The sequence below is a fragment of the Penicillium citrinum genome (assembly GCF_028827155.1).
Source record: "Penicillium citrinum strain IBT 23319 chromosome Unknown utg000002l:1.0-3833315.0:1.0-3834789.0, whole genome shotgun sequence".
Classification (NCBI taxonomy): Eukaryota; Fungi; Ascomycota; class Eurotiomycetes; order Eurotiales; family Aspergillaceae; genus Penicillium; species Penicillium citrinum.
This window is the reverse complement of record NW_026622687.1, coordinates 3,351,985-3,377,329: the sequence shown is the minus strand read 5'-3', so window position 1 is coordinate 3,377,329 and position 25,345 is coordinate 3,351,985. Positions and strand designations below refer to the sequence as shown.

The 25,345-nt window shown below is 48.7% G+C and overlaps 7 protein-coding genes across 7 annotated transcripts; 2 read left to right on the top strand and 5 right to left on the bottom strand.

The window, feature by feature from the left end:
- Positions 1-2,949, bottom strand: N7469_003079 (Hsp70 family protein; the record flags this gene model as incomplete). The annotated part of the gene is made up of 1 exon (XM_056641999.1): positions 1-2,949. The coding sequence occupies one exon, from the start codon at positions 2,947-2,949 to the stop codon at positions 1-3; it is 2,949 nt and encodes a 982-aa protein (XP_056504493.1).
- An 808-nt stretch (positions 2,950-3,757) lies between these two features.
- Positions 3,758-5,713, bottom strand: N7469_003078 (uncharacterized protein; the record flags this gene model as incomplete). Its single annotated transcript, XM_056641998.1, has 3 exons — positions 3,758-4,116; positions 4,173-4,974; positions 5,027-5,713. 3 exons carry the CDS (start codon positions 5,711-5,713, stop codon positions 3,758-3,760), a joined length of 1,848 nt encoding a protein of 615 aa, XP_056504492.1.
- Positions 5,714-8,469: 2,756 nt separating this feature from the next.
- Positions 8,470-10,192, bottom strand: N7469_003077 (misato family protein; the record flags this gene model as incomplete). The annotated part of the gene is made up of 5 exons (XM_056641997.1): positions 8,470-8,731; positions 8,799-9,301; positions 9,357-9,795; positions 9,861-10,063; positions 10,121-10,192. 5 exons carry the CDS (start codon positions 10,190-10,192, stop codon positions 8,470-8,472), a joined length of 1,479 nt encoding a protein of 492 aa, XP_056504491.1.
- A 378-nt stretch (positions 10,193-10,570) lies between these two features.
- On the top strand, positions 10,571-12,637 carry N7469_003076 (uncharacterized protein; the record flags this gene model as incomplete). Its single annotated transcript, XM_056641996.1, has 1 exon — positions 10,571-12,637. One exon carries the CDS (start codon positions 10,571-10,573, stop codon positions 12,635-12,637), a length of 2,067 nt encoding a protein of 688 aa, XP_056504490.1.
- Positions 12,638-13,420: 783 nt separating this feature from the next.
- On the bottom strand, positions 13,421-15,423 carry N7469_003075 (SDR family oxidoreductase/polysaccharide deacetylase family protein; the record flags this gene model as incomplete). The annotated part of the gene is made up of 5 exons (XM_056641995.1): positions 13,421-13,701; positions 13,737-13,892; positions 13,954-14,331; positions 14,393-15,145; positions 15,312-15,423. The coding sequence occupies 5 exons, from the start codon at positions 15,421-15,423 to the stop codon at positions 13,421-13,423; spliced, it is 1,680 nt and encodes a 559-aa protein (XP_056504489.1).
- A 3,355-nt stretch (positions 15,424-18,778) lies between these two features.
- On the bottom strand, positions 18,779-20,093 carry N7469_003074 (uncharacterized protein; the record flags this gene model as incomplete). The annotated part of the gene is made up of 3 exons (XM_056641994.1): positions 18,779-19,449; positions 19,503-19,918; positions 20,002-20,093. 3 exons carry the CDS (start codon positions 20,091-20,093, stop codon positions 18,779-18,781), a joined length of 1,179 nt encoding a protein of 392 aa, XP_056504488.1.
- Positions 20,094-23,537: 3,444 nt separating this feature from the next.
- N7469_003073 (uncharacterized protein) lies at positions 23,538-25,183 on the top strand (the record flags this gene model as incomplete). The annotated part of the gene is made up of 2 exons (XM_056641993.1): positions 23,538-23,776; positions 23,854-25,183. The coding sequence occupies 2 exons, from the start codon at positions 23,538-23,540 to the stop codon at positions 25,181-25,183; spliced, it is 1,569 nt and encodes a 522-aa protein (XP_056504487.1).
- Between the last annotated feature and the right edge of the window lie 162 nt (positions 25,184-25,345).

Below are 25,345 nucleotides of genomic sequence, written 5' to 3'. Positions count from 1 at the left end.
TCAGAGCTCATCCTTACGGGTGTCGTCCGTAGGTTTAGTCTTCTCCTTCTCCTTCTCCTTACCCTTGCTCTTCTCAGCCTCGGGTTTCTTGTCCTTGCTCTTACCCTTCTTAGAGCTGTTCTTCTTGGCCGCGACGGTCATGCGCTCGTACATGCGGTTCAAAACACGCTCGAACTCACGCAGACGGGAGTCAATGTCAACCACCGTCAAGGCTGGGTCATCAGACACAGTGAGCTTCTCCTGGAGAGCAAGTTTCTCCTCCACCCAAAGCTTGGAAGACTCATAGATCTCAGTAAGAGAGGAGAGATCGGTAGGTGTGAAAAGGCTATACTTGGGACCTGTAGGCTTGGCTGCCGCAGCAGTCTTTGTAGAAGTCTTAGATGAAGATGATGAGTAAGAGTCATCATCAAGGTCATCCAGATTTTCATCGTTAGAGGAGGATGGTGCGGGAGTGGATGAGCTAATCTCGGTCTCTTCGGCGGAAGTGCTAGAGGCAGAGAGGGCAGAGGAGTAGGTCTCCTCGTCAGATTGAATCTGATTCTCGATCAGTTGTTTCATTGACTCGGCGTTCTTGATCATGTCTTGAAGCAACTGAACTCGTGCGGGTCTGTCGGTGGATTCTTTCATGCGCTTCAGTGCAGGGTTGACAATGCTCTTCAGGTCCTTCAACTTGGCCTGGAAGTCTGCCGTTTTGGCGTTGTCACTCTCTTCGTACAACCAGTCACTGGATTTGGACAATTTGTCCTGCAAGACGGCTAGTTGGTCCGGCTTGATGGCCGCGGCGAACTCCTCGTTTTCCACCAGGTCGCGACTGCGATAGATAAAGGATTCAAGTTCATTAAGAGATTCTTCACGCAGTATGCGATCACGGTCCGATGCGTCAAAGGCAGACAAGCGTCCGCGAATACGGCTGAGTTCACTAGCGGAGGGACCCTGTCTTCCTAAGGGGATGGACTTGAGTGCAATAGGAATGGTCTCGAGCTTGGTATGAGTGATAGTCTTGCCGCTGTCTTTAGTGACACTGGTGCTTGAGGCATCCTCCGAGGAAGTAGTCGAGGACTCAATTTCAGGCTCAAGGGTGATCGATTCGCTGGTCTCATCTTCACCAAGAGGCTGTTGATCCCCCTTCTTAGAGCCAAGGCCAAAGAAGCCCTTGACATCATCAACAATGCCTTTCTTTTCCGCTTCAACTTCGCAGCTAACATTTCCACTTGTGACCTCTGGGAGGCCATCAATGGGGCTAAGGCGGATGTTGAACTTGGCGGTGATGTTTGCCGTAGAACAGCCAAAGTTATCCTTTAACTTAGTAACGGAGGCAGTGAGGTTTTGTGTCTCAACGCTCAGGACAGGGAGATTGTCCTGGTTCTCACCAATCTGCTGATAGAAACTGAAGTCAAAATCGTCAAGATTTTTGACAGTAACTTGCTTCTCTGGACCCGTCTGGGAAGTAGCAGTGAATAGCTTCTGGTTTCTTTCCTTGCCTTCCGACTTCCACTGGAGTACAACAGGGTAAGAAGCGGCATCACTGGCTCGAATCTCCTTGACGCGGAAGTTAGGGCTGAGGGCGGCTCCTTTGAAAGCAGCACCAAAGACAGCTGCCTCATCGGCGTTGACGTTAGTGCGGATCTTCTTAGAGGACCCAGAAATCTTCTCCAGCTGTTTCTGAACAAAGGGAGTGCGAGTAGCTCCACCGTGAAGAACGATGGAGTCGATGTCTTGTAACTTTAGGTTGGCAGCTTCCAGAGCCTTCTCTAGAGGAGTGTTGATGCGAGCCGCGTGATCGGAAGCCAGTTTCTCGAAGTGAGCCCTGGTGATTTTGTATTTGAAGTTGACTTCTTCGTCATAGAGTCCCTCGAAACTGGTCATGGTGTCACCATTAGCGCTAAGAACCTGACGAACCTTTTCTGCATCTTTCCAGAGTCTTGCCATAGTCTTGCCATGGGCCTTGATATCCTTGGCGGTGACTTTGCCCTTGAGCTTCTTTTCCTCGACAAGGTTCTCGACCATATCGTTGACAATGAGATCGTTCAGGGCATCTCCACCGAGCGTCTTGTCCCATCCGACTCCCAAAACATTGATTTCTTGGACAGTCTTGTTGTACTTTCCAACGTCCTTGACCTGACGGCTCTGGAAGCGCAAAACGCTTGCGGTGGCCGACCCAGCCCCCATGTCAAAAACAACGTGATATTCCGGTTTCTCACCATCGGAGATGCTAGGAAACTTCCGGCTTGTAGCGTAATTCAAGCCAACAGCCAATCCATCGCTAATGAGCGCTTCAATTTTCAGACCGGCCAATTCGGCAGCCAAGATAAGGCTCTTCTTCTCCTCCGCGGTGTAGAAGGCAGGATAAGTAATGACGACGTCACGAATATCCGATCCTTTGCCAGCTAACAGATCAGCGTTGGCTTTGACTTCCTTCAATTGCATGGCCAGGATTTCCTCGACCAAGAATGGGTCTTTCCTTTCTGCCTCGCCGAGACGGTCGCTGCGCATGGCCACTGATCCACGGCCTTCGGGAGCACTTTCAAGCTTGAGAGCTGGATATCGGCTCCAGTACTCCTTGACAATATCGTCATTTCCATCGTTGAAGGGAAGTCCCAACAGGGTCTTGAGATTCATGTAAACATCATCCGGGTACCGAGCCGCCAGGGCCAGTGCACCACTACCGTAGAATCGTTCGGGGAAGGGTGCATCGCTTTCTCTCGTAGGCTTGAATGCGATGGCTGCCGAGTCCTTGCGCTTCGAGTCCTTGCTGAGCACAATTTCGAGCGGAACACCGGGCTTCACCAAAGCAGCCTTGAAGTATTCAGTACCGACATCGAGACCGATGACACCAGATCCGGCTGCGGAGACTGAGTCGACGAAGCCGAGGAGGAAAACGAGGAATGGAAGAAGAACAAGGGAAACAAACGGAGAGGATGATAATCGTTGTCTTTGGGAGAGCGTCATTGTCTATGTCTATGCTGTCCACTGCACGGTGTAAGTCAAACTATCACGCGAGAAAAGAGATACAAGACTTGGGGGGTTTCCGTACATCAAGCCAGCGGTATATTAGCAGAAAAGAACAAATAGGCGCTCCACCAAATCGCGAGGTGTGTCGGCGGAACGCTGGCCTTGCGCCAACTGAAACGTCGGGTGCAAGAGCTATTGAATCGCGTCAAGCAGATTTTGGGTGTTAGAAAAGGTAAATTTCGAAGTCGTGGAGGGCGGTATATGTCAGAATCCACAATGACTAGGCCATTCGAGCGAGAAGGAGATACTGTGGCCACCTGGCAAGAGAAGCTCGACGAGGCGCATCGCCGTGAGGCCACGGAAGCTGCAAGGGTGTTTGCACTGTTTGGTTAGATTACATAAGATAGCCCTAATTTGGGGATGGCTACATTGGGAATTAAAAAGAAAAGGAGCGAACAGCTACTTGAGTAGGATTGTCTATGTAGTATATAAAGAATGAAGTTGTATATGTATGAAGATTGTCTCATTTAAAATTACTGAACTAAATACACTTTATACTAAGCTAAGCCGGTCGATTATTGGTTGTAAGGAGCGTAAGTCGTCAACGGGTTCATCAAATCACCGTCGCCCGAACAGGGTCCAGACGATGGGCATTAGGGTAATAGCTCGGCCATCCATGCCTTTCCCCGAGAATCCAAATTTTTTTCTGGTTATTTCATTTTTTTATCATGATCGGCTACATCTCATTTGGATATGCTTTGCGATTCAGAGAATCAAAATATGTTCAAGGGTCACGCTGAAATCATTAGAGCAGCGCCATGATAATGGCTAGACCAGGAATAAGACCGGCCAGAGACATCTTATATTGAGAAGATGCGGCATTGAAAGCTGGTGAAGTAGTAGCCGCAGGAGCAGGGGCAGACGAGGTGGCTGGTGTAGAAGGCTCTGGGGCGTTCGAGTGCACTGGGGAGACCGCAGGAGCAGGGGAGGTCGGCACAGGAGCAGGGGAGCTTGGCTCAGGAGCAGGGGCAACGGGCTCAGGAGTGGTAGTAGGCTTAACACATCCCTCAGTGCAAGTGACAACAGAGGTGATGGTTAGAGTGCTAGTCTGAGTAACCGGTTGGGTGTAGGTAGACGATCCACTAGTAACAGTGGCCCAAGTGACTATGAACATTAGCATTTAATTGGGGAGACCTGGCTGACGGTGAACTTAAACTTACTTGGGCAGGTAGTAGTGGTGTAAGTTGTAGTAATCGTTGTGGGAACAGGAGGTGGTGTCGTAGTCTCCGTTTCACATGGGGTAGTGCTCTCTGGCGGCGGCGTCGCAACTGTGGTAGTCTCACAAGGAGTCGAAGACTCAGGCGGGGGAGTAGCCCCGGTAGTTGTCTCGCAGGGAGTTGAGCTCCCTGGAGGAGGAGTCTCCGTGGTTGTAGTCTCGCAGGGAGTAGAGGACTCAGGAGGTGGTGTAGCAGTGGTAGTGGTTTCACATGGAGTAGAAGACTCGGGAGGAGGAGTAGTGGTAGTCGTCTCACATGGAGTAGAAGACTCAGGAGGAGGAGTAGTGGTGGTCGTCTCACATGGAGTAGAAGACTCAGGAGGAGGAGTAGTGGTAGTCGTCTCACATGGAGTAGAGGACTCAGGAGGAGGAGTAGTGGTGGTAGTCTCACATGGAGTAGAGGACTCAGGAGGAGGAGTAGTGGTAGTCGTCTCACACGGAGTAGAAGACTCGGGAGGAGGAGTAGTGGTGGTCGTCTCACATGGAGTAGAGGACTCAGGAGGAGGAGTAGTGGTGGTAGTCTCACATGGAGTAGAGGACTCGGGGGGAGGAGTAGTGGTAGTCGTCTCACACGGAGTAGAAGACTCAGGAGGAGGAGTAGTGGTGGTAGTCTCGCATGGAGTAGAAGACTCGGGAGGAGGAGTAGTGGTGGTAGTCTCACATGGAGTAGAGGACTCAGGAGGAGGAGTAGTGGTGGTAGTCTCGCATGGAGTAGAAGACTCGGGAGGAGGAGTAGTGGTGGTAGTCTCACATGGAGTAGAGGACTCAGGAGGAGGAGTAGTGGTAGTCGTCTCACACGGAGTAGAGGACTCGGGGGGGAGGAGTAGTGGTAGTCGTCTCACACGGAGTAGAAGACTCAGGAGGAGGAGTAGTGGTGGTAGTCTCGCATGGAGTAGAAGACTCGGGAGGAGGAGTAGTGGTGGTAGTCTCACATGGAGTAGAGGACTCAGGAGGAGGAGTAGTGGTGGTAGTCTCGCATGGAGTAGAAGACTCGGGAGGAGGAGTAGTGGTGGTAGTCTCACATGGAGTAGAGGACTCAGGAGGAGGAGTAGTGGTAGTCGTCTCACACGGAGTAGAAGACTCGGGAGGAGGAGTAGTGGTGGTAGTCTCACAAGGCGTAGTAGTCTCAACCGGAGGTGGTGTTGGTGTAAGAGTATCAGTCTCGCAAGGAGTAGTGCTCTCTACTGGAGGAGGAGTGGGTGTATCAGTCTCGCATGGGGTAGTAGGCTCTTCATGGCCACCACCGCCGTGACCAGGCCATCCACCGTCACCACCTCCATGGCCGGGCCATCCGCCGTCACCACCTCCATGACCGGGCCAGTCGCCGCCATCGCCGCCATGACCACCATGTCCATGGCCAGGCCAACCACCATCACCATCGCCGCCGCGAACAGCTAGGCGCATGTCACCATTGGCATCCCGGGGCAAAACGCTGCCGGAGGCCATGGTGACGGCGTAGAGGACAATGATAGGAACACCACGCATTGTTACTAACAGACAAGCGAGGGACTGCTAGATTAGATATTGGACAGTTACCGATTTACCTGATAGCCCAGTCCTATAAACGAAGGACGTGTAGGAACCGTAACGAAAGAGCTCCTATCACAAAGTGATTTCAAAAATCAGGAAAGAGAGGTAAATAGAACGAGGGCACGGGTCAAATTTATATCCACATCTCACCTGGGGGATGGGCTTGCAGCCCACATTTCTCTCTTCACAGATGTCCATAGTACAGTAAGAGTAAGACCCTGGCCCTTGAGTGGGTCAGTCTTTGGTGACTGACATCAGGTGCTATCCATGATCCGATTGATATTCCGTATTTGGGGCAATGATCTCGATTCGTCAAATAGCAAGACAGTCAGTCACCTTCTGGTACCCAATAGAACTAGGCTGGGAAGTGGCTCCATTGCTTGCACAGTTAGCCAAATTTGGCATGATTTTGCAGCTAGGCGAGCAGAGTTTCCGTGTCTTCGATAGTCGAAGCCGACTCGCGAGGTGCATTGAACTGGGTCTCAATGCAGGGCCGAAGTTAGTGCCATGCCACCGACCCGGTTGGCTCAGCGACAGGTATCCGGGGTCAGGCCAATGGCTGGTCAATTTGAGATCAAGATGACTTGTGGTTCGTTCAATGGATAGAGTCGAATGCATGTTGCCAAACTCAAATGATTCGAAAAGACTGACGCTTAAGCGGAACTGATCGAGCTTGACCCGCTTCACCCGATGATACATGCATGACGACCTTGGCAGAAGCTGCGAGGCCGGAACAAGACTGTACTATGAGATAGCTCATTCGGATGGTGCTGGCGGAGGCTGGAGGGACTGGGGGCCATTATGTGCCCTCATGTTGATGCATGATGCAGTGCGGTTTTCTTTCGTCTTCTCTTGGTTGTTTACCCATATGCTGTATCTAACTGTTGAGTTCGAACAACAGGAAGTGATTAAACTCCCCCGCCTCCTTCACTCTCATTTCTCTCATTCAGTTGAGAATTGGTCATCACGAGACCCAATGCTTGGACGTGAGTGCTCGGACAATGGTCTCACTGTCATTACCCAGATTTAGAAACACCGTTGTGAACTTTGTGTCTATGTTCTTGGGGGCACCATGGAACTCCCAAGCAGGTCTCATTTGTTGTTGATGGGTGAGCACTGATTGTGGGGAAACCTCACGAATGAGATGCGCGACGGTAAATCTGCCGTCTCCAATACCAAGGTTCATACCGCTAAATTAGCGTGCTCTGGAAGCCCGTAAGGCGGAGAAAAGAAAGACTTGGATCTCGGCGAGTCCACCCGGGAAATTGTGACGTCCGTGCATGAGTCTGTTGGTTTATTCCCTTGACTGATTGTTTATCTCAAGGAAGTGGGTGCATCGACGGAATGCTTCCCCCGTATGTACCATAGTACGGAGTATTCAGGACCCTGAAAAGTGGCTGGTCGCTAGTGGGCCTATACTATTGTACAGGTATGTACTCCGTAGGCCACGAGTTCCTGCAGTACTGGTCAATTTTACCATCCATTCGCCCACGCCAATGTGGATGGGGGAGACAGGCCATCGATTTGCATAGATCGGCAGAGCTAAGCAGCTATACCCGGGAGTCAATTGAGTCTACCCTGATAATGATCCCTGCAAGTAACGTTACATGGCAGTCCAAGAAAGGTCTCGACTGTAAACCAGGACTGTGCAAGCCCTAGTGGATCAAGGATCAAGTTGCTGATGGCTAAAGTGCGCTGGCATTAACACTTCCCGCTCGGACAGGGATCTTTCGGGGCAGCATCTACAATTGGTAGATGCAGATACGATGCATCGCATGATGTCACGACAGCCACGCTATTCCCATGTTGTTGGCCATTTTCTCCATTTTCCCCCTCTCCCTGTTGGTCCCTGCTTGGCCGACGTGGTTGACATGTCTCAGATATTGTGATCCATGGTTACACTCTCAGGGTCCCCCCATCGCAATAAACAAAATTGCTTCTTGCTCAGCAATTTGCTTTTCCTGCTATTCCCCTATTTCATCTTTTTTAAGTAGAGCCTACGTAATACACTTCGTCGACATGCTGCCTTGTCAATTGGCCTGAAGCTCCTCGACCCCCGCATTAAAAATTTTGGAGGCTGGCTAATTGCCGTAAGATGCCTAGATGGCAAGATTGAATTCAACGGTGTTCCTAGTTCCGGGGGATTAGATCGTCAGCCCCCGGAAAAAATGGAAATGGAAGTATTGCGAGAGGTTCGATTGTTTCCCAGGGAAACCAAGAGTACCGTCTCACTCAGCCTGACTTCCATCCTTCGAAGACGTTGCGCCACACTCGAAATGAATCAGCCGTGTCCATTATGGTAATACATATAATACATATTGAAGGACAATTGAAAGTCGGCCAATTTCAATTATAGCAACAGTGATAATGACGGACCACATTTTCTACTCCGTATTTTCAAACGTCATACTACGAACAAAACTGGGAGGCGTTGTGAGACTTCGTATCGTGACTTCAAGGGCTTTGATCAGGCGGAGTATCCGCGAGAACCTGGGGACGCCCTTCCAGAATCATAAATTCCGCTGATAAGTGGCATTGACTGCGCTAATTTTGGAGTATCCGGGGAAGGGCTCGCCTGCGGTCTAACGCAAAAGGGCCTGAACCCAACCTCGGCGGGGGTCTGCGGCCATCGCCAACGAGAGATGAATTTCTCTTCTTTCTGGAGATGACGGAAGAGATGCTAACGATGACAATGTTCAAATCAAAGCTTGCTAGTCATCCTCGTCTTCGGACCCACTGCCCCAACCTGTCTCATAACTTTCCCGGATCTCACCCAGGCCATTGACCAGGTTTTCCCGTTCATCCACCGATAGCATTCGTGCAGCTGTACCTTCAATTGCCCTGATTTTGTCCGCTGTCCTAGTGGAAGCGGTCAATGCGGCTAAGACACTCAGCCCGGCACCAGATGAGGATTTCGAATACATTCCGTGGGGGAAACTGTCAAGAATGGGCAAATGCAGCGGAGTCCGATAACTAAGACAGCCTTGATTAATACCCAAAAGAGAAAGAGAATAATAGGTTATTTTTACTATGATCTTACCTTTGCAGCATGGGCTCCGAATTATACAAGCGCAATTTGCGTACACGTCCGATGTCGCCATCGACCGGCTCTGTGGATTGGCCGGCGTCATCTCCGCGCAGTACCTGAACCTGGTTAAAGATACTTGGCGTCTTTCCTTGTTCACCATCGTATGAGAAGTCGATGTCAAAGTCAGTTCTCGCTTTCGGTGATTCGTCATCGTTGCCACCGGAATTACTATTCTCAGGATTGAGAGTTGATTGGAGCTCAAAGATGGTGTGCCTTCCGCCGTCCCCGGCGAGCGAAGCTTCAAAGTCATGATAAGGACGCAATCTAGATGGCAATGTCACCGTCTCCAAGGCTGAGCTTAGGAGTGCTGTAGTTTGCCACTCCGAGTGCCGATCCACTTGGAGCGAGCGGGGAAGCTTCTGTGGAATGTCGATGACAGGTACATAGAGGGTTGACTGAGGCGAGATCGAGTAAAGTGATTTGGCTTTGTTGGTATCTTTTTTCAACTGCTTGTGCTTTGATATTGGTTAGAAATCATGATTTTGCATCCCAGGCGAAAACTTAGCTTACCCGCTGTACCCTGGTACCATCTTCCATAGTCCAAACCCAAACACTCTTCTTGCCATATTCATCTCTCAGTCGGTCGATATAGCGAGCAGTAAAACCGCCCCATGCGTCATCTGATGTTGTGAAAAGTTGAACAGCTCGTAGCTGATCACACTCCTCAGCAAATGGTCTTAGATCTCGATCTAACAGATCATGTTCTTTGTCGAGATCATTGAAAAGTTCCTCGCCAACATTCCAGTCTTCGAAAGGCATTACCTGCGAGTTTAACTCATATTCATTGAGTTGAACAATTGAGCGCGGATGGTAGAATACTCTGTTATAGTCTGACCAGTAGCGAACCGTCTCCGACGTTAGTTGGGGAGCCGAAGTGCCTTGATCAAGGCTTTTCTGATATTCACTTTGTGGGATTGGGTCTTGTTTCTGGACGACCTCTTGACCATCCCTGGATAAATAAAAATCAATAATCTACTACTTGAATGAAGAAAACCATGAGAGAATAAGACCTACCAGAGGCCTTGTCCTGATGCCGAGTCTTCACTCAGCTCGTACAAAGCATTGTATTTGCGCAAAGTGCCAAATCCACCTTTTAAGTCATAGATCACAGTTCGAGGAGTATATGTTTCTGAGCCATCGGCTCCGTACCCAGGTCTGAAATGAACATCATGATCCACCGGTGATTCTTCACTCTCGTTGTAAGTGAAATATGATTCCTAATTAGGAGATATTAGAATATATCGTCATCAAGCAGCAAATCATGATCAAGTCACCTGAAGGTTCCAGAAATGTGTAGCCAAGTAGTTAGCCCGCTGACCCAGCTGTAGAGTGACGATCTCATGCATTATTGCTATGTGATTCACCCGTCTGTTCTTCCCATTCAACCAAAAATGATATTGACTGCTCAAGTGCTTCGACTGAGGCTTCTGGTATGCCCGCACAGACAGTTCACTCCCGAATCTCCCACGAGGCTAGTCCATTTTGGGTGCGGACATCAGCACGTGACCATCTATCTTGTGATATCACACTAGTCCCAGAGAGGAAAGGCGCACTGGTGACCACAGCAACAGTCACATGACCTACCCGAAACGGGCAATAAACAATGTGCGTCACTTCCCCAAACGCCCGCCAACGGTGCTTTTCCTCTCGAGCAACACCTGCGACGCCCTCATGACCCTCTGACATCGATCGGCCTGAAATATTTATTTTTGACTGCATCCGCGATGGATTCTCCAACGCGTCCAGTCCTCAGTCCCACCAAGGTCCTACACCCGGTATCGCCAGAACGGATGAATCAACAAACAATTCCCGCGTCCCCCTCCCTCCCGACGGATCTCCTATCACTCCACCACAAGAACACTAAAGGTGTCTCGGAAGTTCAAGCGAAAGTAGCCTTCTTGAACAATCTTTCGCGTCAGGCGAGCCCCAATCCTCAGAGCCAGTCAGCAGCCCAAAATGCTGCCTTACAGAGAGCGGTTCTCGGTCGTGAAGAAGCCGAGTCTGCTTTAGAATCGGTTCAAGAGGAGCTTTCGGAAGCCCAGTCTCGTGAACGCCGCATCAGTGAGCGACTCGAATCTCTATTAGAAGAGTTACACGGAACCAAAGAGCGTCAAGCCCACGAACGCACAATTTTTGAAAAGGAGATCAGGAAAGCCCGCAAAGAAGCTTTTCGCGCGGGGTCGACCTTGGTTAAGTTACAAGAAGAGCTGAAGCACGCCAAATCCGAGGCAAAGGCTCTCAAAGATGAAGTCGCGGCAGAGCGCGAGGCAAAGGATACAGCGAAGCAAGAAGCCTTCGAGCGTGCTTACGCTCTTGCTGGCCTCACCGAAGAGCTTGAAGTTCTCAAGGGTAAATTGAGATCGATGGAGGCCTCAAACCATTCCAATACACTCGAAGTTCGCGCACACGAAATCCGGAAGGAGGATTTTGGCCGATTGTCGCTCGCAGAAGGCGACCTTGCTTTCTTGACTACCCCCCGTCGACCAAAACGCGCCGCGGCAGGCTCGGTTAGATCGCCAGCTCCGGGACTCGAGATCAACGATGCTGAATCCACACCTCCGAAGAGACAGAGGCTTTCAGAATGCACAACCACCGCGGGAGACGACCAGGTCGCTGCCGAGACCTCTTTGTCTGAATCATACAACGAAGTAATAGAGGATTTGCAAGATGAACTCGAGCTCGAGCGTCGTAGAAGATGCGAAGCCGAAGAAATGGTGCATTTCATGAACATCGAATGTCAATTCGAGCGATGCTCTTGCCGAATCGCCGAAAGTCAAGGTCGCCGTTATGTTTACGACCAGGGGTACTTTGAAAAGTTCCAGAAGCCTCTACTAGAGGCCCAAGCAAAAGAAGAAGCCCAGGCTCAGGCTGATGCTAAGACTAAAGCAGAAGCTCAAGCCAAGGCAGACGCAGACGCAGCTCGCCAAGCACACGCTCGCATCGAGGTCCCTCCTCCTGTGCCCGCTCATGTCGAACCTCTTCACAATGACTCTCATTCTAGCTACACGCCTAGCGTCGAGCCTCCTACACCGACCAGCAATCACAACATTGTCGAACATACTCCAGTTCGCCAGCAACCAGCACTCACAAATAAGACAATTAAGGCCGAGCCAACCGAGCCTCCCGAGAAGATGCCCATGCCCGCAGAGCCGTTGGTCACTTTTTCACCTGAGACAGGCACATTTACCACGTACCCGTCACCGCTGCGCGACAATGTTAGACCTCGTCGGACCGACTCATTTGCATCGTCTGGAATCAGGGACTCAAATGCTCATTCCATTTCACACCGCGACTGGCGTAATTCCGCCATTTCCACAGCCTCCTCGGTGCCACAGCCTGAATCTTATACACCATCTACGGAGCCCGTTCCTCAACGTATGAACCGCATTTCCCCGTCTGAGCCCACTCCTGCGACTGAGAATGATGATCCCAGACCCTCTCGACGTCAAGAGCGGCAGCCGTACCAGTCCCAAAGTTTGACGACGAAACGAATTCCCCTTCGTGAAGAGATTGAATCTCACGGATCCTCCGCTGGCCTCCATGATACCCCCATAAACCGGGAAGAAGCCTTGGCCCAAATTAGAGCACGACGAAACCGTGCTCGCAGCAAGCAGCGATCCGTGAGTGCAAATGAAGCCACTGGACGCTCTGCGGGATCTACTGGAAGTGTGAAATCGACACCAGGTCGACCTTCCAAGCATGTTCCCAACCTGCGTGCCGATTCAAGGACCGAGAATGACGTGAACGAACGCCGGGACCTGAGTGCTCCCGTCCGTATGTTCCGACGTTAAAATCCCGGTCTCGGAGATCTTTCAGTGTATGAATTTGAGTGGTTTGGTTGTTCAGCCGGTTTATGTCTTTTCTAAATACCCTGGCGCTGGTGCATAATGATTCTCTCCTTGCATTTTCTCGGTTGCAATTCATTCTTACTGATTTACCTGCGTTCGCTCTTTTGCATTAAGCCTTCCCACCATGATTTTTGGTCTTACGATTCTAGCTATGGCGTTTGAATGTCAGTCTGTTCGGCATGCATCTTTGCTTCCTACGTTCATTTGTCTTCTTTTGTTTCGGGATGCGCTGCACATCAATCTGACCCTCCTTATGCCATTTCCTTTGTCCAAGTGGAGCTTCTTGTATATACTCATACATACCTGTTTAATCTTCCCATAACTTCTTTCTTTCTTCCAGTACTCAGAGCTTGTTCATTTCTCTGTTATATCAACTAGAATGACTGATATTCACTACTTTGCGAAATACTTTTTTTTTGTGATATGATTAGGAGGGTGGACTGGGGGCCATTGATAGACAACCACCTGTGAATTCCCTGGGCGTAGAATGCCATTATCGTGTTGATGAGCGAGATAGTATGGATTCCGGGCACCTTAGGGAATTAGTACCTACTAATTAAGTTAAAGCGTTGGCGCAACTTATGGACATCAGCTATGGGACTTTCTACCTCAGGTGACATTCATCAAATTGTAGGCACAATTTCGGGATGAATGCCTACTAATATTTCACGGCAGTTCTGTTTACTTGGATGGGTGTGAGTGCATTTGTTACCTAGAATCCTTTATCTAAGAAGTCTCCTTCGACAACATTTTATTCTTCCACCACCGGGCAATTTCACCAGTTTGCAAGAATTCAACCTCACCCTCGCGCTCCCAATCCTTCAACCAACTCAAAGTGCGCTCCAGCATACCAATAACATGAGCCATGCCACTAGTATCAGGATGCATGAGAACAGGGAAAACGGGTTCCTCCTCGTTATCTCGAATCCACAAGAATCGATCTCGCCACAGATTTTCAATCACACGTACATCAACATAACCCTGTGAATTTTCCGTGTGGGGAGGAACTGCATCGGTGTCATGTCTTCCATGTAATAGTTACAAGGCACGCAAACTAGAGGACGTCTGTCGGGTAGTGTTGGCGATTCCTTAACCGGATGCATCCAGGTTGATGCAGGTTTGGAGAAATCAATGGGCTGCAGAGGTGGACGTCGCGGAGCGAAAAATGGGTGACAATCATGATCGGTCAAAGAGGCATCTTTAAAATCAACAATCATTAACAAATCTTTTCCGCCAAAGTAGATGGAGATGAAGCTTACCGTATTCAAAGCCAAATTCCTCCAAAAGATCAAGCGTCGATTCACGTAATTGATAAAGCGGTGCTCGATACCCGACTGGTTTCTTACCAGTTAGATTCTGCGCAATTTCCATGCATCGAACAAGGACGTCACGCTCTTGTTCGGGAGTGAGTTGATAAGCACCCTCGTGTGCATAGCCATGCAGACCGATCTCGCAACCTGAAGCTACAACTTGTTTTACCTCTTCCGGGAAGCTTTCAGCTGAATGGCCGGGTATAAACCAAGTGCAGCGTTCAGAGAGATTCAGCTTCTTCAACATGCGAAGAAGTCGAGGGACACCGACTCGGGCGGCGAAGAATCCAGCCGAGTAATCGGCCAGAACATTGTCTGGGTGAGAGTCTGGAGGCACAAGAAAGTGTAAGGGCTCTGGAGCTATGGTCCTGACCATAAGAGTACTTACTCGTTCCAAGCCAGCCTGAGACAGCATCCAAGTCAATGGAGACAGCCACGCGAATCTTATTACGTTTCGGTTTTGATAATGACCTAGGAATAGATTCCCCGGTGTCCTTTTTGGAGACGGTCCTAATAAGCTGAGTTGTGTTGGAAGTCGAGTTCTGATTGCTTCTCTCGACACGGATACATTGTCCAGATATATGTCCAGCTGCTCGCTTGGAGGCAAGGAAAGCCATGGTGCGTGCTACATCGGCCGGAGCAGGACCTTGCTCATTGTCCATGATACCTGGAGCAACGACATTAATCCGTCCATCAGGATTGAGTTGACGAATATCCTCGCGGACATTATGAAGCAATCCATGGTTAACACCGGTTTGGCCAGTCCCGGCCTCAGAATCAGCGACCACGATAGCGAGAGTTGAAAGTTGTGCGCCCAAAAGCTGTTGACTTTCATGTATAGACCGAAGAAAGTATTTTATGGCCAGAAATGAGCCTTGGGCATTGTTCTGATAGCTCTTTTTCCAATCTTCAAGGTCCAGCTCCCAGATCGGACATTCTTTTGTGAGATCTTCAGTAGCAGAGTTGACAACCAAGATATTTGCCGGTCCAAACCTTTCCTGGGCTTTCGAGAATCCACTTATCACGGATTTCTCATCGGCCAAATCGCCATTCACGAGCTGGAGTCTCGAGAAGCGCTCGGCATCAATGCCGGAAAGCTGGAGTGGCTGACTATCAAATGCTGTGACATGGCATCCTTGATCTAAAATTGACAAATTAGGTCTTGATGTCCAGATAGAAAAAAGTCCAATTTACGCAATAACAACAGTGCACTACAATACAAAAAAGACAAAGCTCATCAAAGACTTGGAACCTTTCGACAATAGGAATTTTGATATCAAGCAAGCAAAAGAAGAGAGCCGACAAACCTAGAAATTCCCTCACAGCCTCGCCGCCAATCGCACCGCTAGCTCCACTGATGAAGACATGGCATTTTTCCAGCCCCAGAAAGGAGCGACGAGAGCACGACTCATTCGACATTGGATGATTATTAGTGAGACACCGATACAACGAGTCAAGATTACGGAGTCCTTTGATACAAGAGCGGACAAACGTTTGGCCCTAGCCTTGCATTCACCCCTCCAGATCGTTGAGACCACAACGCCGATCTACACGCAGGATCAATCCTCCTGCCACTTGAAGTAGGATCTGCGCTCAAACACTGCCCACCACGTGGCAAGCGAGACCTGAGTCAGGTTTACAGTATTGTGCTGGTGCGCGAAATATTGTATTGCCGAAGGATTTTGATCGCTATGCGAGTGATGATCAAGCCCTGGAGGTGGACTCTGCAGAATGACTCGGTAGGAAAGTGGTCTCCAGCCTCCGTACAGTGTACTGGTATGCTAGCGTTCTGTGCCCCCTTTGATCTTTTCTCAAGGTTCAAAAAAATTCAAGAAAAAAATATAAATAAATAAATAAATAAAAAGAAGATATCTTCGTCTAATTTGGTAAAGGAAAGCGCCTTCCGAGAGTTGAAGGATGCATACGGAGGAGAAGCTGAAAAACTCTGGAATCAGTGGACTCGGCGTTCCCGAATAACCTTTCGGGGATCGGGATCCAGTAACAACAGGTTGTTGTTGGACAGCTCGTCCGTGCGCGTGGAAGTATCAAAAGTTGATTGAGCAGTTCCTACCTACGGAACATGGCTAGAAAAATTGTGATGAATTGTCAATCAAGCTTCAATAGTTTGTGGAGGGCAAACTCAATAGGGTTGACTTTTGACTGTGTGGGTAAGTTTGGACTTGTCAATGAACCTGATGTGACGTCCAGAACTTGATATACATAGAATACAATAGGTTATGTACAAAAGAAAATTTTGCAGCCAGTCAGAATAACATCAATCACATTGGTGACAATGTCCATGAGACATATTCAATAGAGCATTGACACTCTGGATTCTTGGCATCATTTTTCCTCGGACATTCCAAGCCATGATTTATGACCTACTAGACTAGGACTAGATGCTCTCACCATGCAGAAAGTATTAATTGGGTTTCACTACGCGGCACGCAGTCTCTCATTCTTTATTTCGTACAGTACTATGTACATATGTAGTACTCGGCGTAGACACCCGAAACAGGACAGCATTCATCTCACCTTGAAGCTCAAACCAACCAGAAGAGAACAATAAAAAAAATAAAAAGAAATCCATTGTAATAAGGTTCAAGCCGAATAGGCTAGCTACATAACCAGGATCATACATAGTACAACACAAAAGGCCATTTCGTAGCCACCATCACAGAATAAGGCACGGACCTGCATTAGAGTGGATTCTTGCCGTACCACTCAAATGCACGGACAACTCTGCAAACAATGCTTTGAAGGGACAGATGGTATTGCGCTATTTTCTCGGAATAACCCAGACAGAAGTTGAACCGGGCATGAAGTGAGCCCTACTCAATGCTACTAAATGAAACCGGTACTCCGTAGTTTACTAACTAGTACAGTACTCCGTACATACAGTGGTAGTGTGCCAGCCATTTCGAGTGGCTGGTTCTAATTGAATAGTTCAAGCCAAACTAATTTATCCTACCAGTTTTTGTTCTTTCGTTTAATTAGCTCGTGGATTGCTATTTGGTGGACCATTTAGTCTTGGTACTCCCTATAATAAATGAAGGAATACTGTATACCCAGCGATATCGGAATGGATGACCGTCGGGTAATTCCAAGATCTCAACTGCCATGCTCAGCAACTACATTCCCTATTCTTACCGCGGTACCCTGCATAAAGTAAATACTTAGTTCACTGACGCATATACATCATGATATAACCAATGATCAATAAAGTATATTCCGTACTTCGTATACATACTATGTACATAGTATGTAGTACAATCCAACTGTAAATCATCCAAGTCGGTCTACGCCCGACGGACCGCATTGGCGCCGTGGGTCGCCGAAACTCTCTTGAAAGTCAATTTTAGGCCGATTGCGTGGCATTTTTAGACATTCTTTTTTCTAGAAAGACTCTAACTGAAACATACCACGGAAGTCTCCAATCATTTCCAATATTTTTTTTTCTTTGTGAAAAACAAGGGGGAACATTCTTTTGTAGAAGTATTCCGTAGATGATACTGTATGAAGAGTGGGGATATATACACGTATTCGCATCGACCAAGTTTCGGCCGATGACGGTTAAGAATTGATAAATTTCTCCAGACCGCTTATCACATCGTTTATCTCCCCGGACGATCCTTTCCCAAGATCCATTCGGATCAAGGGAGCTCAACATATTTTCTGGAAAGTGGAAGCGGCCCCAAACTGCACACCCGGAAAATCCATATCCACAGTCCTGGGCTGGCTACCATGGTAGATAGATGGGGAAGAAACAGAAATCCATGGATAAAAGCGAATGTCATCTAACAATTTGATGTAGGAAAGCCAATGCCTCAAAGTGGCGCTCACCGATTGGGGCTGGAACCACATAACATATAAAGTGGAGTCGATCAAGTCAGCCGAGGCTCGTTGACAGGCTGAACCGGTGTTTATTCCCGAGTGGAAATAATTTGGAGAGCCAAACAAGTCATCATGGCTTTTACTTACGGAGTACAATTTGTACAGTAGGTCTGGGGCAAAATTGTATGGCGGAGATGTCGGATAATCCGGATACATACAAGGCTCTTTCCGGTCAATGCTGCATGTAATGTAGGGCTACGTCGCGTGTTTCAGTCCCTGTTTTTGGGGAGTTCTTGGGGGCCAAGATGAACGTTTGGGGGAAATCGGAGAACGACCACTCTTTTCGCTTCCAGTGTGTACACTGTTGAAAGGTGGGAACCAGTGGTATTGGCGCAACCTCCGGAGTCATCTCCTGAACCAGCGTAAGACCAAAGTGGAACTTAACCCGAGAGCGATAAGATCAACAGTCGTTGACGCAAGACCGTAAGTACCGGGAGATCGGCGGACCGAGTGGACTTCATATTAGTCCGTAAAAATCGTGCATGTATGGGAAGACTTTGTATAGAAACAATGCAGAGTAGCTAGAGCTCGACTTTGTACTTCTGGAAGATACTAGTATTGATGAAAACGATGATGGGTATATTGGTCTATACTGTATAAAACATGTAGTAAGATCTCGGCAAACCCTCCCGTTTGATACAAATCAACGCCCCGAGTAGCATTATCCGAAGAACGCCCGAAAGACCCAAGGAAAAATATGTACAGATGAAAGTCCCAAAAAATTAGGATGTCGGGCGCACACTAGCGTGAAATTCGTAGAGTAAGGTGTTCTTCTTTTGATGTGTATGATCCATAGGATCGGCGCATTTGATACATCGCATGTCGCAAAATCATGCATGAATGTAGATTTTGAGAAGTTGGATCAGGCTCGAATTTGTGATCAGACTTCTTCGTGGCCTTGAGTCACATGTGCAGTGCTAGTCTGGTAATCTGGTGGTCGCGAGTCATGTTGCACGGTGACGGTAATATCTTGTCGAATGCGCAGGGCGCGTGCAGAGCCATCGTCACTGCTCATGTCTCGTTCATCCGATCCTCCTCCGAGGCTCACGTCGGAAACAGCTGATCCATTCTTCTGCGGCGTAGCAACTGTACTGCGGTGGGGGAAATTTTGCATGTCGAAATCGCCGGAGCGTAATTGACTTGGTGGTCCGTAAGGCCGGGATCCCTTGCTTGTCCAAGGTCCAGACTTGTATCGATCGGTGCCTCTCTTTGAACCACCAGTCCAGCTCTTGAGAGCAGGGAAAACATCACGCAGAAGAGACCAGATGAGTGGCAGATTGGTGACCAAGATTGCGACGGTTGCTTCGCGGAAGTACCAATTCATGTAGACGTAGGAGATGAGCGCGGGTACCAAACAGTAGACCTTGGTCAGGATAGCGGCAACAATGACAAAAATACCCATGCCAAAGAGAATGACCAGGATAAGCTTCTGCTTCAACGGCACACGGACTTGTAGCAGGAGTGGGATGGCGACAAGAAGCATAAATATGTCGGCGGATATAGAGATACACCCTTGAACAATCTCATAGTGTTGATATGTAGAACATTGATCTGAGGAAATTCTTAGCAAATGATGTTTATAGAAGTCTGAAGTTCTGCCTTACCATTAGGTGTTGGTACAGCCCAATAATTTGTAATCGGGCGACAGATGAGGAAAAGAGACAGCTCGGTAGCGACGAACCCAAGCGCAACGTAGATGGCGATGTAGTTGATCCATTTGCGCTGGCGTAGACCCTCCGTGATACGAGCATAAATCACCAGCATGCAAGCCTTCATACTCCATACCGAGAGAATGAAGCAGTGTTCTGACACAAAAACCCATTTACTTCCCTTTTCCCGTTCAGCGTGAATCTCTGGCGTCAGATTTGCCTTGTCCTCTGCCGTCATCAAATTTGAACCTCCACCCGAGGCGACTTGATTAAGTGCGACGCAAAGAAGTGTATACCAAAATACAGCAAAGACCATGATATAGTCATCGGCTTGGAGGTTGCGAATACCCAATCGACGAATACGAGCAGTGCTAAAAGAAGATCGCCAGTTAGTTATAACAAGATCATCGAAAAGAATTTGATATTGGTGGCTTTGCAAGAAGTTGCAACTCACAATCGCAGAGCAGCGCCTAGAACACCGACACCATATAACGTCCATGTTTCGCGGGCAAAGCGGCGACCGAAGTCACCACCTAGACCAGACATCGTCTCAGAATGAAGCCTTGAGAAGAGTTAGATGATCGACCGGCCGAAGGAGGGGAAACTTGAAGAAAGTGCAGCACCCACATCTTATTATAAAATAATGCAGGGAAAATTAACCAATCTAAAGCATGGGTATAGAGTTTCCGGGACCGCTTCCATCTACCGAAGAAAATCACTCGGACAGGGGTGTAAAAGAGGAGGAGTTCGTCAGCGTGAAGGCGTATTATTGGGGAGATGCATGACGGAGGTGCATGGGCTTGGAGGAAGTAGGCTTATCAGAGGCGAATACTCCAAGACAAGCCCTCCGATAGGTCGCCGCATTTGGAAATGGAGGATCTCCCACTGACAGCCATGGACCAACCAAAGAGTCTGGTGGGGGAGGAAATCACGGTGGCCAGTTCCATGGCTTGAGCTTGGAATATACCACTGGAACGAACTTTCTGGGAAAAAGCTCTGATTGAATGAAGATGGCAGACCAGCGTTTGTGCCTGGAAATTGTGCCGATGTACTCCACCTGGGCCATATTTCCTCGCAAAGATTGGCTATATACTTCCCGCATTTGGGATGTTATCCTTGGATATTGCAGAGGGTTTAATCCTCAAGGTTCAACTACGGGGGATGTACAGTGTACCGTACGTAGTGCGCCCCGTCAAGAGCACTCCGTACGATATGCCATGATGAAGAGAGTTCAGCTGGGTCGAATACACCGCACTTGGCGATAGCGGAATTAGACCGTATATAGATTAAAGCTTTAAATGAAATATCTAGAAGAGGTAGGTCGCAAAGCCGATAATCCAAGCGTAAAGACTATATAGCCTCTAGCGAGCCAAAGAGAGTCTGCGACAAGGCTGGCCATCAAGCTGCCTTCCTATGCGAGGCAAGTCTCAATACTCTTGACCTGGATGGCTGCGGAGGCGAGTCCACAATTGGGCAAGTCGATCGCGCAAGGGCTGTGAATCGGAGTAGCCCAAGCCAGTGAAGCGAACTTAATGTAACAAACTTCCGGCCTCTGTCCGTATGCTTTACCTGAAGCGGGAGTACTGTACTGTACAACCTGGGAGGTTCGAGTATCCACAACTTTTTGATAGAGTTCGATTGGCCCCGCTGAGATGGGGGCTCGCTAACCCAAAGCAAGTGCTCCACTTTCTCAGAACAGCCCTTGCTGTTGAGACATTTTCAAGGTGGATCGAAGGAAATCATTACTCCATATGAGGAGTATGAGTGGGACGTGGGGAGATTCTCAGCGTGGCAAATGGGAGGGAGATCAATTCGATGTGCATATAGAGGGTCACCTTTGTCGATTAATTTATTCAAAATCCTTCCTACTTAATCCTATAACACTGTATATTAAAGGAAACAAGAACTGGGTTATTGTACAGTAGCCTGTAAACCCGATCGGACCAGATCGGATATAAAGTACGGGCTACTGCTAGTTCAGTATTTAAGAATCGATCATACCACACAATTCGGTCACAACGCTAGTGCACCGACGAATCAATTGTCCGGACCAGGATTTTACCGTCAATCGTGTGAAGTGTGTACCTGAACTAGGCGAGTTGGTCAAAATCGAATTCTGAGCACCATTGGGGGCCGATGGAATGCAGCACTGTCTTAGCCCTAGGCTAGGCCCAACTTAAAACTAGTCCATGCTACATAGTACTGTGTAAGCATCGGAGGCCTTTCTAGATCCAGAGCCCAGATGTGACCTTGATCCTCCGAAATCAGAGGCTAATTTGCGCCAGGGCCACAGGAATGTTGAAGTCTTGTGCTTGGCTTCAAAGGAGTGGGTGCATCATCCACTTCATTTAACATGTGTAGCTGCGCAAGTGCTTCTTAGCCTAACCCACAGTTCTTGCATCTCGGAGAGATCCTTCTTGGGCGTAGATCCGTGGACTTGATGGAGTTATGTCTCGTCAGACAGAGCCGTTCAAATTCGTTCTTTGCTCAAGATTCTAACATGTGATCGTAATGGAAATAGAATAACGAAGCCCCGAACAAGTCAAGTCCGCCGTAGCATTACTCTATAACTTTGATGATGTCTTTCTCATTCGACTCTAGTCATTTGATAATTTTTTTTCTTCGACGAGTGTGTATAATTAAAGCAGAGATTGCTAGCAACGGGCGTAAATCCGATCTCATCTAACAATAGAATTGTTGGCCCTAGTGGCTGGAGCCTCGCCTTTAGTGGCCTCCATAGTTAATTTGGAAGGCATCATTCCCAAATGAATTAAGTGCGACTACCAAGCATCTCCCAGCCCTGTGGCTGGCCGTGTCTCACATTGATCACTCTCGTATAACTTTATAGGAATTTCGGTGGCGGCTTCGATAGTCTACATAGTAAGGTAGTACTCAGCTTCTGGGTAGCGCCATGTGGATGGGCGCCAATTTCCGTTTCCAAGGCAAGTACTTTCTTTTCCTTCTAGAAAACCCCCCCTGCAGGTAGAAGGCAGCTTATAGGTAGGTCACTCAGTCCGAAAATTAGGACTGGCGAAAGGTTGTTCCACATGGTTGTCGCATGGTTATGCATGGCATGCGCCGGATGTTCTAAAGAAAGAATGGATATTGTCCCACGTAATAATGAGCTGTATTCCGAAATGGACCTTTTGTGCAATGTAATGTATGACTTAGAGATCTCCCAATGTACTCCGTATGTATCCCCCTATCCACAAATCCGGCACATCCTCCTCAGAAAGAACCAGAACGTGCGGGATCATGGGGGGATTTTCCTCCGGATCACGGACTACCATACGGAAATAGGTAATCGGTAGGTTGATAGGCCCTAGGATCAACTGAAGATGATGTGCCAAGGAGCAAATTGGAGGACTCGATGCGCCGAAAAATATCTTCTGCTGAAGCTCCCCTTCTAGGTAAAGTGCGTTGCGATCCTCCCTGTCGATAGCAGAGTTTCGTTGGAGTTTGGCTCAACTCGCCTCTTGGAAGCATCCAATGAATCGAGTGTATTGACCTTGCATTGACCCACCTTGTAGCCGGTGGCCACTCCATCTGGCGCCCCGCGGTCGCCCATTGGATGCAGATTGGGGTTTCAGTCAATTAGAGTGGCCAGGAAAGGGTGGAGTTCAGGAATGCATTCACGGTTGAGCAGACCACCGATGAGCCCCCTTCGGGGAGAGTTGTACAGGTTCTCCACCACCGCAAAATAATATAGCCTTGGGAGGCTGCTCCTTTTCTGAACCCAGCTCATTTCGATTCTTTCATTCTTTTGACCAGGGTGAAGAACGAAAGTTCTCAACTTCCTCCCCTTCTATTCCCACAAATCCCGTACTATCGAGTACAACGGCAGTGGTGAGGTTCGGAACGCAAACGCAACTCACCCCTGGGTTCCCGTCTCTTTTTTCCGGTTTATCGGATTTTACCATATATACCGATCCCACTCATTAATTATCCCTTGATCGCCTCGGGAAGCCGAGCTCCCGTGGATCCGTCATCATGTCGAACGAATATGATGAGAAGACGAAGGCCACGGCCGAGTTGGCCGCTGAGGACACCAACAGCAACCAAGGTGAAATGATCAACGCCTCCGGTCACAAGCAGGAACTCGAACGTAACTTCAGCCTGCTGAGTATCTGTGCTGTCGCTGTTACTACTGGTAACACCTGGATTGCCCAAGGTGGTAGTGTGGTCACTGCTTTGAGTAACGGTGGTCTCGCCGGAACTATCTACGAATTGTATGTCCTCTCGCCACATCGTTCAAGTATGACGTTTCAAGGAGTGAATGTTGTTATGGCTAATCTGTATCCTATAGCATTGCTGTCTCGGTCTGCTACTGGCTCGTCGCTGCTTCTATTGCTGAATTGGCATCTGGTATGCCTTCTTCCAGTGGTGTCTACCATTGGGCAACTATTACTGCTGGTCGCTATGGTCGCATTTGTGGTTTCTTTGCCGGTTGGTGGAATTGTCTGGCTTGGATCTTGGGTGCCGCTTCGATGTCTTTGATTATGGGCCAGCAGACCGTCTCTATGTATGCTCTGATGCATCCGGGCTTTGCGCCTTCGACCTGGAACTATTTCCTGGCCATGTTGCTTTGCACCTGGACGTGTTGCTGCATCGTGCTATTCATGAACCGCTTCTTGCCTATGATTGGAAACATGGGTCTGTTCTTCATTCTGTCTGGTGTTTTCATCACTATCATTGTCTGCGCCGTGATGCCCTATGTCAATGGCCAGCCTTACCAGTCGGACTTCGCTGTGTGGAAAAACTTCGATAACCAAACTAGTTACACTCAACCAGGATTCGTCTTTGTCATGGGAATGCTTAACGGCGCATACAGTGTCGGCACTCCCGACTGCTCTACTCACTTGGCTGAGGAGATCCCTAAGCCTAGTCGCAACATTCCCAAGGCTGTACTGGCCCAGATGGCTGTTGGTTTCGTCACCGGTGTTTGCTACATGATCGCCATCTTCTACGCCATCCAGAGTGTCGAGGATGTCTCGCTCAGTTCGCTCTTCCCCCTCGCTGAGATCTACCGACAAGCTACTGGTACCCGCAGTGGTGCCGTTGGCCTTCTGGTTATCGCCTTCATTCCTACTTTGATCACAGCCACTGGTTGCTACATCACCGCCGGTCGTACTTTGTGGACCATCTCTCGTGACCGTGCGACTCCATTCCCCAACTGGCTCGGTCATATCAACAACAAATTCCAGAACCCCTTTAACGCTACCCTTGTCTGTGGTTGCACTGTCACTGTTCTTGCCTGCATCTATCTGGGATCCGCAACTGCTTTCCAGGCTTTCGTCGGATGCTTCGTTCAGTTGTCTAGTTTGTCTTACTTTATGGCGATCTTCCCCCATATCCTGAGTCGTCGCGCCTCCTTCGTGCCGGGCTACTTCTCCATGCCCAATGCTATCGGCTTCGTCGTCAACTCCCTTGCCTGCATCTATATCATTGCTTTCGTCGTTATCTTTTGCTTCCCCTTCGACACCAATCCTACCGCCCAGGATATGAACTACGCCAGCTTGATGACCGGTGGTCTGTCGATCTTTGTCGCCCTCTGGTGGTTCGTCCGACAAGGCTCCTATGAGGGACCAAAGAACATTCCCATCACTGACAAGCATGTGCTTGAGGATGCTAAATAAGCGCCTTTCTTTGCGACTTGCTTCGTTATGCATGGATGATATAAAAGGAGGCTTTCTATTTTCATATACCACTGCGTTTCACTTCTTCCTCCACACCTTACCTTTCCCATGACTTGCATTATGACCAATGCATATCTCTTTATGTGACTGATGTGATATCTT